The 14,201-nt window shown below is 42.9% G+C and overlaps 1 protein-coding gene across 5 annotated transcripts in view; it reads right to left on the reverse strand.

Annotated features, from left to right (window-relative positions):
- Positions 1-14,201, reverse strand: part of CTNND2 (catenin delta 2) — a 650,408-nt gene that overhangs the window by 524,824 nt on the left and 111,383 nt on the right. For all 5 annotated transcript variants that reach the window (XM_061369698.1, XM_061369700.1, XM_061369699.1 and 2 more), the window contains exon 2: positions 1,576-1,709. In XM_061369698.1, the coding sequence (XP_061225682.1) occupies positions 1,576-1,709 (134 nt within the window). The remainder of the gene's footprint in view (positions 1-1,575; positions 1,710-14,201) is intronic.

The raw sequence follows: 14,201 nt of genomic DNA on the forward strand, positions 1-14,201 counted from the left end.
AGAATTCCTTTGTTACAGGCTCCTTCTTGCTGGGGTTCACAGGCATCGGAAATCACTTTGCTGATATTTTACTACTTAAAATCCATCTAATCTAGTGGATTCAGCACCAATTCACCCCAGTACTCAATTCACTGATTTATGGGGATGGAAGGTTCAGCTTCAAAATACATGACCAGGTATAAACTATAAATATCACCACAAAACCCAACAACAGAGAAGAACCCTTCACTATTCAATACCGTATTTCACACTGTAAAAGCAGATGCAGCATATCTTCTGCCTATGTAACTTCCCTGTACATTTTTTCAACATTAGAGAGTCAAAAGCTAAGACAGATATTTTTCCTCAAAAACACAGTAACCCAGGTTGAAACCCTGGCACTGAACAGAGGTACAGGCTGAAACATTACTGGTACATGCCCAAGTAATGTTATTGTCCCATAAGAGAATATGCATAAAAACATCTAAATCATGGGTAATTCCAATACAACAACATGCCATGGGTTTTAAGACAAAAACCCATGCTACAAGCTTGCTTTCTTGCACTCCTGTTTTCAGAACCAGACAATACAAGTAACTTTTACCACCCAAAAGAGACAACTGCTACACATTAAAAAGAAAAAAATAAAAGCAAGGTCATAATTTTTATAAAAGCCCAAGGGCTGAACAGCTATTACTCCGATGGCAATATTATAAGCTGAATTCATGCATTGATTTTACTAAAGAAGCAGTGAATGATCACAACTTTATAGTTCGAGAACGAATTTAGACACCATCAGCAAGGAGAAAGCTGACTAAAAGCAGGTATCTTTTAACGTCTCTCTTTTGGATACCTACTGCTGCTGTTGAGCCAAATGAGGGAGCGATGGAAACCAGGAGTTTTCATGACCTGGGATATTAACCATCTCCTGATGTACAAAGAAGCACTAAACAAAATCTCATACACTCGGCACACAAAAATTTATAGTGAAACGTCCAAACCTGTCTTATAAGAATCAAGCAGAGAATCATACTAAAGACCTTTCTTTCCAAAATTTCTAACACCTTTGATTTTAATCATATGAAGCTGAAATCCTCCATCCCTACTCAAGTTTGTCCTAAAATAATCTCACATCAGGTTTAAAAAAACAAACAAAAACCTAAACAAAACAAACAAACAAAAAACCCCATATATATGTTACATTTTAAAAATCATAGGTTTCTTATAAATCCCTTTAACTAAAAAGTCTAGGACAACACATCTTCTTCACAACTACTAATTTGTCTATAGTTTTTATATGCCACGGTTAAATGCTCTAAGTCCACATGCAGATTGCCAACAAGAAAAGGAGAGATCTCTGAAAACCACTATTCACAGTAAGAGTGAAAATGGAGAATAACATGAACTATTAAGATTATATTAAATTCATTGTAGGACAGCACATGGAAGTATACTGAGACACAAATAAATATTTAACATTCTTTGCAATGTGCATGTGTGAACAAAATTATTCAGATACCACCTATGAAACCTCTGTAAAAAAAAGACTGAATCATATTATTGTTTTTCTAGCTTGCGGATGAAGCACTTGCATACCTGTTCCTTAACTGAAGCTAGAATGGCAGAGGTGGTCTCAGTTTCAGAGCCATCACCATTAGATGTGTTCAACACAGGACTAAGGGAACTTGTCTTGTCAGAAGACGAGGGCTGGTCTGGAACAGGCATAGTTTCTGCAGTTGATAGAAAAACAAAACAATGATTTTGTTATTAGAAACCTGATACGTATCATAAATCATATGCATATAAGAATAACAAAACTAGTTCAAGGAAAAAATTCTTATGTTCTGTAATATAATCTATCACTTATTTAAAATTAAAACTAGTCCTAAATTAATTATAAAACAAAATATTAAATGATCTCCCAGTCTTATTCCAAAATATTCACCACAGTACATTTGGAGGAGATTCAAACCATTTACAGCTACGATTTTTGCATAGTGTTCCAGTGGCAGCATCCAACATGAAATTACAGTATCATGAAAGTAATGAATCATGAAATGCTTTGCAAACAGAAACCCAAGAAATTATACATGACAGAAAACTAAAACATCTAATGTTGACTCTCTAACATGATGATTATTTAATATTTATTATATTTTGAGCCTAGGCAACCAGCTGTGCCTTTCTTCTAGTCTACAAGGTGATTTTGACAACATTTTATCAGAGTATTTTTGAGAAAAACAGCATACCAGTTGTTAAGCCATTTTGAGACATGTTGCAAAAAAGATACTTAGTACTGGAAGGCATTTCTAGTATTCATTTTTAGAGAGCAAATGTCTGTGTGACTGTGGAAAAAATTTATCTTTCTGAAGGCTAAGTTACAGGGTAGCATCTCTGTTTAAATGTCACTACAGGCACATCTCAGCAGGCAAGTTGTTCCACATTCCAGAATTCAAGGAGCAGAGAGGCAGCTTGCATGGTTATGCAAAGGCAAGTTAGGATAAGGTCATGTTCATGTGGGAGCTGGCCAGAATTACTCTGTGGGAGAAAACTGGCCCACAGGCTGCCTGCTGGATGGGCCCCCTGAAGAGCAGTGGGGATATTCAGAGGGATGTCACCAGAAGAGTCATATACGCACAGCACTCCCCATTCACATCAATGGCAAAAATCCTGCCCTGGCTCCATTCTTATTTTCAAAGCTCATGTTTTCATAAAGTGTAACTTTTTCTGGATGAAATAAGAAGTCGGAGAACAGTGGGAAAGGATAGTTGGTAAAAGCAAATATAAATTGTAATACCCACAGCAAGCATCCCCACATCAGTCTGCCATAGGGCTCTAAAAGAAGGGGAGATGACTCTGAAGCCACAGCGCTACCCAAGAACACTCACTCAGCTCAGATAGGTAGCCTTTTCCAAAATCTCCCTGAAGCTCAGGGCACTGTCATAAATACGTAAGACAAAAACATGAAAATACAGACTGTTCATCAAAAAGTCAGTTATTTCTCATAAGAGAAATCTCTCTAAATCTCAAGCCAGATTAGTTTATATATTGAAGCATGATATTAAACATAGTTTTAATTAAAGAAGCTATGTATTTTCATATGGCTTCATTTCACAGTTTTTGTAAGCACATCACCTGAAGTGGCTCTGGCAATATCCCTGAGTAGATATGTACACTATTCAAAGTTTATCTTTAAAAATTGAGATGATACACCCGTGTCTGTCACAAGTGCAAGTATACAGTACAAAACCTCTGTATGATTCCAATACATCAATCTAAAAGGACTTTCGAGGTGTATTTTCACATTTTTTGCAAGACAGGAATCAGCTTATATTGTAACAAGTTATGCAGTTTGTGGCACACTGCTTAAGTTGCTACTGTCTTGTAAAGTACTACATAAAAGATATGCACACACATTCATATACACTTACTCTATTACCTTACTTTCCAACAATCTGTTTTTTAAATTATTAACTCCAATATTATAATAGAAAACATTTTCTTCTCAGTATCGTAAGTTATTCAATAAAATAAAAACCAGCCTAACAGTTCTAGGATAGCTGTAAAAGAGACCCACTGAGGTGCTGAATAGTGTCCAGAAAAGGCAGTAAAACTGGTGAAGGGTCTGGAGCACAAGTCTTACGAGGAGCAGCTGAGGGAACTGGGGTTGCTCAGTCCAGAGAAAAGGAGGCTCAGGGGGGAACCTTATCGCTCTCTACAACTACCTGAAAGGAGGCTGTAGCGAGGTGGGGGGCAGTCTCTTCTCCCAAATAACAAGCAATAGTAAAAGAGGTAACGGCTACAAGCTGCACCAGGGGAGGTTTAGACTGGGTATTAGGATACATTTATTCAAAGAGAGGGTGATCATGCATTGGAACAGGCTGCCCAGGGCAGTGGTGGAATCACCATCCCTGGAAGTGTTCAAAGACCATGTAGATGAGGCCCTTAATGATACAGTTTAGTGGTAGTCTAGCAGACTGGGAGTAATGGGTGGACTTAAAGGTCTATTCCAACCTAGTTGATTCTGTGAAAACACTGGAGCACAACACTCCTGGCTATCAACCGCATGCCCTGTAAAGTCCAGCTGAAAACTGTGCACAAGAACAAGCAAGACCACAGGATTCAGGAACATGAGTAAGGACACATCAAGCAGTCCTGTTGCCTTTGCAGACACCCTCTCTGGGCAGTAGGAAGCCATGCTTCCCAGTCAGGACAGCTCACAAGGGAGACACTGGAATTGTAACAGCATGAGCTGTGAAGAACTGCCTCCCCAAGCCAGCACTGGTAGTGGTGGAAATCTCAGAGCTGTGAATGATGCTCCTAATAAATAATCTCAGACACAGCGGCTGAGAGCAGCTCCCTGATGTAGGACTGCTTTTCTCTGCAGTTGTGAAGAAGCTTCCAGGAAGAAGCCCCTTTGTCTGCTTCGCTCATCCTCCTGCTCCTCCAGGCAGCCGGACTGCAGCAGGGAGACTGCTGACTCCACTGTTTCATAAATACTGGCCTGAGGAGATAAAATCCAGCAAACTAAGCCAGACTAAGTCAGCAACTCCTTTGTCCTGCTCCCAGCTCCACAAACCATTGTCAACTGAGGTCCGTTTAAGTTCTTCACCTGAAAAATGACCCACCTGCTGCCCCCAACCCCAGCTCCCTACCACAGCACACCGTTACTGGACCTGACTGGAAAGACACAAAACCACCAGGAAGTAAAACTTGTAGGGGTTTAGTAAGTGTTTATGTTCTGGGGTTGAGCTGCTGCGCTTGTGTTGGAAGACCTCACTCATCACCTCACAAAGGGACTAAGTCTAGCATATAGTGAGTGGACAGGACACCAGGATGGGTAAAAGTGTCTTCTCTGTGTGTTCATTTAATTGAATGTCTTACTTATTTCTCAATACCAAATTTAGGACTTTAAAGCTTATGTTAATTTGCATATATCAAATTAAGTGAAATTCCCTGACACAAAGTATTTGGCCTGTGACACTCCCAAAGAGCAAATCCAAATGAGACCCTCTGAGGCATGGTGTGTTTCTGTTGCTAAGTTTTCAGGAAGAGGGGGGGAAATGAGCCTGCCCGAGCTGCTGTGAAAAAAATAATTATCTGCTACAAAGAATACTTGCCCTAACACTAACACTCAAAAATTAAAGTGTATTTGAGAGGGACAGCAAGGCTGCATGGTCAACAGAGAAGACCCTCTGTGCCAGAAAGATGCTATCAATAAGATGACACTGTTACCTGTGTGTTCAGAACAATTACATTTGTGCAATACAGGCAGCCACTGCCTGCTGCTGTGCTGAACTTGTTTGGGGACTGTATTCAGTATCAGTAAATTTTAATTTTTAGGCTGTAAATTTTTGTAAACACTTTGTTTCCACCAGAGAACACTTCAAAACTGCTTTAGTAATCTACACTTTTGCAACTACCAGTTTAAAAAAAACTGGGAAAAAACAATCTGATTGCACAATCAGCTGCTGCAATAAACTGTACTAGTATCATTGAACGTACAGCATGATGTTATCCAGCTGAGCTGCTAACATTACATATTTTAACATCTTTGCATTACACAAATTCACGTGAGAAATGCCACACAGGAAACACAGACTGAGTTTTCAGAGGCAGAAGAGAAGGTACTGTACCAAGGGTAGTTACATTAAAAAAATCATACACAAGTCAGCAGTAGGATTTCAACAGCAAACACCAACATACCAAAGGCCCGCATTTGCCCTAGTCCACCCAGTCAGAGATAGACGTTAAATTTACATCAGTCTTCAGTATAAAAAATTGGACATTCTCGGGTTTTAATGGAACTCAAAGCTGCCAGTACCAGAGATTTATGGAAAATAAGGCTGAAATGGGCCTCCAAGCCCCTGGACCACTACCTAATCTCTAGTCAAGGCAGATTTTTTTTTTCCCTAAGTCATTCTGGACATTTACTACACATAAGCAGTCCTTCACAACTTCCCTCACTGCAGCATCCCCTTGGCCACTTCCCTCTGTTCGGCGCTCCAGCAGCCTTACAAGTAGAAAATTTGCTTTAGTGTTTACCATAGTACACTTAAGCTTAGTGCTTCCTGCGCTGCCCACCATGGGCACGAAACACTGATTATCCCATCAGCCCTCTTCAGAAAAACATTATCCCACATGATGATGAACACCATTGAACTACTTCTGCTCCAGCTTCTCTCTAGACAAGCCACCCCAATTCTTTTACCTATTCCTCATAAAATAAGCTGGCTGATAGCCTTTTAACCCGCACTCCTGGGAGCTTAACACTAAAAACAGGAAAGAAAATTTGAGCAAGCATGAGAAGAACAATAAAAATTAAGCTGCTTATCAAAGTACATCATAGCTGAGTGTACAACCACAACACAGAAGTAAACCTGCTGCATTTAACTGCCACAACAGCAACAGTATTTCCTACCAGTGTCACAAAAATACAAGTGAGATTCTGTAAGTTAGAGCATGTACACGCTCCTGAGAGAATCAAATTAAAAACTTAGACAATCATAGAGAGATGAACAGGAAGAATACAACCAGCCTATTGGGAACATACTGGGAAGTCAGACATAAATAATTCAAGGGTTCCTGTACTCCACAGCACTGGCAAAATTCTAACTGGAGTTTGATTTTTTTGTGGTTGTTTTGTGGTTTTTCTTTTGGTTGTCTTCTAAAACCATTTAAAAACTTTACCTCACCTTAACTAAAAAAACCAACCGTATAAATCCAAACACACACATGCCCCTTCACACGTATCAGGTGCGGGTGCTCGTGGGCTGGCTCCATGGGTGTCCCCTGTGAGGTGCAGCCAGGGCTGCCGGTGCCGAAAACAGCCGGTTCCAGCCAGCTCCAACGGCCCCACCGCAGGGCAGAGCTGAGCTCCTCAGCCAGAGGCGGGGACCTCGGGGAAAGCCTGGGTAAGGAAGGGCAAACGGTGCCTGACAGCCGGGGTTGAGGGGAACCGGGTATGAACTGGCAGTAAATTAAGTCAGTTTTCCCCCACTCAAGTCTGATTTGCCCATTACAGTAACTGGTCATCAATCTCCTTGCCTTTATCTCAACCCAGGAGCTTTTCCCTGGCTTGCTGAGGACGGGCAGTGAGAGAGCAGCTGAGTGGGGTCTGGCAACCAGGCAAGGTCAACCCACCACATGCCACAAGCTGTTTTTGACTTCAACAAGAAAGGTGGACAGAAATAGCTTGATTTTTTTGTTTTGGTTTGATCTTCTGACAACATGCATTCCTGGACACACAGATAGAATCTACAGTTGTGTACACTATATAACTACCATCTAGAACTGACAACTACCATGGTCACCATCTCATGAGCCACTGAAAGTCATGTAAAACCCAATGAGATTATGATTCTTCTTCAGTCACTATTAAGTACAGTGGTGGAAGTATTTAAAAAAATTGACTGGGCAAAATAAGAAACAGAAGAAAACAACAACGATCATCTATATAGCTATGGAAAACTCATATGATAAACATCATAAAAATAAAGCCAAACTACGTAATTGAATTTCCGTTTATTGCCTAAATACAGATGGGCAAGCAGTGCTCAGTGAGGAACTGAATCAAAACAAACTGAACAGCTTCCATGGCTACACTGTTTACTTTAACTCTTCACCAAAACAACTTCAGCTACTCTTCTGTATTCTTCGCTAATTAGTATAGTTCCATAAGCCATAAGAAACTGACAGGTATCTATCTTACTCCATGTAGCAAATAATTTCAACAAACATTGTTTTTCTTGTTTTGCCTTTTTTGCTGTTGTTGGTGGTTCTGTTTTAAAACTTTTTTAGCCTTTACCATTATGAATAAAGTCAGTCAATGGAATTAAAAATTATTCAACACCATTAAGAAAACCACTATAGAAACCTTTGGAAAAGCAGGTTAAAAATCACTTCTGTTGTATAGCTACTTATCAAAGAGGTTTCACTAATTTTTAAATGCTTATTCAAACCAAGCACTCAATATAAATTTCAAAATAATTTTTAAAACCCTGTTGCATTTCTTCTGAACATGGGCAACCTTACTTTTTTCCAGTGAGTTCATGGGACTCTTCTCAGGCTGATAGCCCTTTCCTGGTCCCATGAAATTATATGCAAACACAAATGAATGATGCAGTGTTTTATATATTTAATTCCTTTCTTACAAATGCATTGTGGACACATTCACAATATGTAAACAAAAAAAAAAAAAAAAAGAAAAAGAAAAGATACCACAAATACCTAGCAGCAATAGCAACGACATTCAGAACTGGGAAATAACAGACTGCAAGAACCCATTCCTTATGTAACCCTTGGGATAGCAGTGGATGCTGGATGGCAGACACCCTTCCTTGTAACAGGATTTTGTGCCTTCTCTCAGGTAATACAACCAACTTAGCTAGCTCCAAGGTCAAACTGCAAAAAATCTGTTCAGACTGAACTCAGGCACAGCGGTAGACACAATAAACAGAGGTACCATAAATCCTTAGGAAAACCAAAATATTTATATAATTTATAAATGCACATGAAAATGGCAACATCAGATGCTGAAGTTTCACTTGAAAGCTCAATTTTGCATACACACTTTTATATAGATTTTAATCACACTGGACAGGGATGTATTAAGTAGGGAACTGATGAGGTATAGCCATGAAGCCATCACTGGTAAAAGCATTTTGGTGGCATGGTTCACAAATGACACGTTGTCACCCTCTCTCAGATGGGGTGGCTAAGTTTGTCTTTCAATAATCTTACACCCCTCCTCCTCCACATCAGAAATGCAAGGCTTCATTCACTGTATCCATGAAGAACACTGGGAAAAAAAACCAAAAAACCAACCACCACCCTATAACTGAAAAAGCAGCAGCATCAACTGTAAACTATTTAATTCTTTTTCCAACTTAAACTCCATTGTTTTAATAGGTTCTTTATAAACTGTGCTTAAAGAAAAAGGGAATATTGCTTAAAGAGGCAGACTTCCGTTTATAAATATTTATATTCCTTTAAAAGTTACTTCATTAATGCTGTTTACACACTTTAATATTACATCACACTTCCATGGTTTGAAATTGTAAATAGATTAGAAAAACACAGAGCTCCACAATGTCTGAAAATCTGTCGTAAAAGCCAAGTTATCCCCTACTCTGGCAACTGCATCAAATCAGTAAAATCAGATAATCAAAATACATGTCTTTATTAAAAAGTTACTGCAGTAAAGAACATGTACTCCCCAGTGGGTTTTCCCTGTACAATGAACCATTAATCAGTGAGAGCGCTCGTTATAAAAGTCTAAGTCCTGCTGTCTTACTGCACAGCAATCAAATTTGCCTTGTTACTGAGCTAATCTGGAGAACTATGAACGATGCTGAACTAGCCTTGAATAAGAACCAAACACTTAATCCAATATGCAATTATACATCTGGAAGTACTCTTTGCTTCCTTTCCTCTACCTTAGATATGATGTGTAAAGACTAAACTTTAATAATACACATTTCTATTGTTCCTATTAAAGTTGCTCTTAATTTTTGCTATTGTCTCATAATACTTTTTTTTTTTTAGTTAAAACTGCATTTTTATGACTATACTTACATTGTTTCAGTAACTCATATAAAGATTTCAGAAGCAAGGACTAATGCTGATCTTGTTTCTAGCTGGTTTTAATTAAGAAATATATAAAATACTCCAACATTCATCACTATAATAATTGCACGACTGCCATAGGGAATCTCTATTTCTCACTGTGTATATGAACAAGAGTTGTTATCTGAAAGCCTATGGCCGTGAATACCTCCAGTAGACTAGCTTCTAACAACTGTGGCAAGCAAAACCAAATAGGTTTGGCACTGTATCTATGAATCATAGAATCATAGAATAGTTAAGATTGGAAAGGACCTCAAGATCATCAAGCTCCAACCCCCTGACATGCGCAGGGACACCTCGCTCTAAACCATATTACCCAAGGCCTCATCAAACCTGGCCTTGAACACTGCCAGGGATGAAGCATTCACAACGTCCCTGGACAACCCATTCCAGTGCCTCTCCACCCTAACAGGAAAGAATTTCCTCCTTATATCCAATCTAAACTTCCCCTGTTTAAGTTTTAACCCATTACCCCTTGTCCTACCACTACAGTCCCTAATGAAGAGTCCATCCCCAGTATTCCTGTAGGCCCACTTCAGATACTGGAAGGCTGCTATGAGGTCTCCACGCAGCCTTCTCTTCTCCAGGCTGAACAGCCTAAACTTTCTCAGCCTGTCTTGATATGGGAGGTGCTCCAGTCCCCTGATCATCCTCCTGGCCCTCCTCTGGACTTCTTCCAACAGATCCATGTCCTTTTTATGTTGAGGACACCAGAACTGCACACAATACTCCAAGTGAGGTCTCACAAGAGCAGAATAAAGGGGCAGGATGACCTCCTTAAAACTGCTGGTCACGCTCCTTTTGATGCAGCCCAGGATACAGTTGGCTTTCTGGGCTGCAAGCGCACACTGAAGCCAGCTCATGTTCATTTTCTCATTGACCACCACCCCCAAGTCCTTCTCCTCAGGGCTGCTCTGAATCTCTTCTCTGCCCAACCTGTAGCTGTGCCTGGGATTGCTCCAACACAGGTGTAGGACCTTGCACTTGGCATGGTTAAACTTCATGAGGTTGGCATCAGCCCACCTCACAAGTGTGTCAAGGTCCCTCTGGATGGCATTCCTTCCCTCCAGCGTATCAACCGAACCACAGAGATTGGTGTCATCAGCAAACTTGCTGAGGGCGCACTCAATCCCACTGTCCATGTCAGCGATGAAGATGCTGAACAAGACCGGTCCCAACACCAAACCCTGAGGGACACCACTCGCTACTGGTCTCCAGCCGGACACTGAGCCATTGACCACAACTCTTTGTGTGCGGCCATCCAACCAGCTCTTTATCCACTGAGTGGTCCATCCATCAAATTGATGTCTCTCCAATTTAGAGACAAGAATGTCGTGTGGGACGGTGTCAAACACTTGACACAAGTCCAGGTAGATGACATCAACTGCTTTACCACTGTCCATCAGTTCTGCAGCCCCATCATAGAAGGCCACCAAATTCGTCAGGCAGGATTCCCCCTTGGTGAAGCCATGCTGGCTGTCACCCAGCACCTTGTTGTTTTTCATGTGCCTTAGCATGCCTTCCAGGAGAATCTGCTCCAAGATTTTGACAGGCACAGAGGTGAGACTGACTGGTCTGTAATTCCCCAGGTCATCCATTTTCCCCTTCTTGAAAATGGGGGTTATATTTCCCTTTTTCCAGTCATCGGGAACTTCACCTGACTGCCATGATTTTTCGAATGTGATGGCCAGTGGCTTAGCAACTTCATTCACCAGCTCCTTCAGGACCCGCGGACGGATTTCATCAGGACCCATGGACTTGTGCACGTTCAGATTTTTAAGATGGTCTCGAACCAATTCCTCTCCTACAGTGTGCCCAAGGTCTTCATTCTCACAGTCCCTGTGTCTGCCTTCCAAGACTTGGGTGGTACGGTCAGAGCGTTTGCTAGAGAAGACCGAGGCAAAGAAGTCATTCAGAACCTCAACCTTCTCTAAATCCTGTGTAGCTAGTTCACTGGAGAGCTTCCTGATGGGGCCTACATTCTCCCTAATCTGTTTTTGATTTGCTATGTACCTGTAGAATCCCTTCCTGTTATCCTTAATATCCCTAGCCAAGTTTACTTCTAACTGGGCCTTAGCTTTCCTAATCTGGTCCCTAGCTTCCCGGACAATAACCCTGTACTCTTCCCAGGCCGCCTGTCCTTGCTTCCACTTTCTATAAAACTCTTTTTTTCATTTGAATTTTCCTCAGCAGCTCCTTACCCATCCAAGGAGGTCTCCTGGCCCTCCTGCTGCACTTCCTTCTAGTTGGGATGCAACACTCCTGAGCTTGTAGCAGGTGATCCTTGAAGACCAACCAAGAGTCTTGAGCCCCTTGCCCTCTAGGACTATATCCCATGGAACCTTACTAAGCAGGCTCCTGAAGAGGCTGAAGTCTGCTTTTTTGAAGTCTAGGGCAGTGAGCTTGCTGCACGCTCTTCTCACTGTCCTAAGGATCTCAAATTCAACCATCTCGTGGCCGCTGCATCCAGGGCTGCCCTGCAGTGCCACACTTCCAACGAGCCCTTCCCTGTTGGTGAGCACAAGGTCAAGCATGGCACCTCTCCTTGTCGGTTCCTCTATTACTTGCAGAAGGAAGTTGTCTTCCACACAATCGTGGAACCTCCTGGATTGCTTGTGCCGGGCCGTACCGTCATTCCAACAGATGTCAGGGTGGTTGAAGTCACCCATGAGAACGAGGGCCTGTGAGCGTGAGGCTTTTCCTACCTGCCTATGGAGTGCTTCATCCACAGATTCCTCTTGATCAGGTGGTCTATAACATATCCCCACAGTAATGTCTCCCATCGCTGTTTTCCCTTTAACCCTGACCCACAAACTCTCTGTTATCTGCTCACCTGTCCCCAGACTGAGTTCCATACACTCCAGCCTATCCCTAACATAAAGGGCAACTCCCCATCCGCGCCTGCCAGGCCTGTCTTTTCTAAAGAGTCTGTAACCTTCCATTCCAACACTCCAGTCATAGGAGCCATCCCGCCATGTTTCTGTGATGCCTATTATATCATACCCCTGTAGACGAGCACACATCTCTAATTTCTCTTGTTTGTTCCCCATGCTACGGGCACTTGTATAGAGACATCTGAGCAGAGCTCCAAATGAAGCCGGCTCATTGGCTGGAGCAGCCGGAATATCTCTGCATTGGTCCAAGCATTTATTATAGGTGCTGGCAACGGACTGGGAGCGTTGGGATGGAATGATGCCCCCCTCCCCAAACACATCTAGTTTAAAGCCTCCTTAACCAGTCTGGCAAGCCTCCTACCAAAACTGTCGTCGGACCAGCTCCACCAGCCCCCACTAGACTTGGCCTACAAACTTGGGTCCCATGTTCAAGACACCCAAACCCCTGACTGTGACACCACCCTTTTAACCATTTATTAACCTGGCTAATCCTCCTAGCTTTTTTTAGTTCCTCCCCTGTATCCTGAGAATAGATGAGAAGACAACCTGAGCTCCAGAGCCTTTAACCACCTCTCCCAGGGCTCTGTAGTCCTTCTTTATGTTCCCCAGGCTACTACTATCTATATCCCTAGCACCCACATCTATCACCAGAAGTGGGTAATAGTCCATGGGGCTTACCAGAGCAGGCATCCTCTCTGACACATCCCTGATCTGTGCCCCTGGTAGGCAGCACACCTCCCTTGAGACCGGGTCAGGCCGACAGACGAGTGCTTCTGTCCCTTTCAAAATAGAATCCCCTACCACTACGACCTGCCGCTTTTTCCTGGCAGCACCAGTTGAAATCTTCTTTACTAGTGCATCAACAGGCTGTTTCTGGCGCAAGTGCGTTTCCTCATGAGCCCCCTGCAGGACAGCAAAGCGGTTCTGTGTGGGGGCAACAGGTTCAGGAGGAAGTCCCTTGCTTTTAATTGTCCTTTTCCTCCTTTTTTTGTTGTTTTTTTTTTTTTGTTGGGTTTTTTTTTTTTTTTTTTTTTTTTTTTTTGTCACCAGTTCCCAGCTTCGAGAGCTAACAATCTCCTTCTTTCCTCCATGAGCTACAGGGGAAGCTCGAGGACTCTGCACAGTTTGGGGTGGGAGCAAGCATTCCTGCTTTCTCTCAGCTACCCTGACATCTTGTAGCCTATTAATAGCTTCCCGCAGCTCAGTCACCTGCTGCAGGAGGGCCTCCACCAAGGAGCACCCAGTGCAGCCCTGCCCATTGTGTACCTTTCTCTCACCAGAGCAGTGCAGGCACTCAATACACAGCGAAGACTGCACTGCAGCCTCCCCTCTCATCGGCTCTGTCTGAGTGCCTACGGTGGCCACCGCCGAGGCAGCCAGAGCAGAGCTCCCAGACCGGGCCCTGGTCATAGGGCGAGTACTCACCATCCCGCTCACCTGCCCACACAAACTGCCCCGACGCGCTCTGCTCGCCTTGCTCCCTGGGGCAGGTTTTTAACCAATCAGGGCTGGCACCGCCCCTCCTGGCTCCGCCCCCTGTGAGTCCCTGCTCGCGTCAGCTGAGCTGCCGGCTCCTGGGCAGGTCCTGTCGAGGGCTTGAGGCTGCTCCGGTGGCTCTTGTCGCTCTGAGTTGAGGCTCCTGGATGCTGATCTCCCTCGCTCCGGTGTTCAAGGGGTCCTCTCTCGAGCTACTCACCTCAG

Source organism: Neopsephotus bourkii, unplaced genomic scaffold, assembly GCF_033783945.1.
Source record: "Neopsephotus bourkii isolate Nb327-2 ecotype Australia unplaced genomic scaffold, CSIRO-AGI_Nbou_v1 NB_1508, whole genome shotgun sequence".
In the NCBI taxonomy this organism is placed as follows: domain Eukaryota; kingdom Metazoa; phylum Chordata; class Aves; order Psittaciformes; family Psittacidae; genus Neopsephotus; species Neopsephotus bourkii.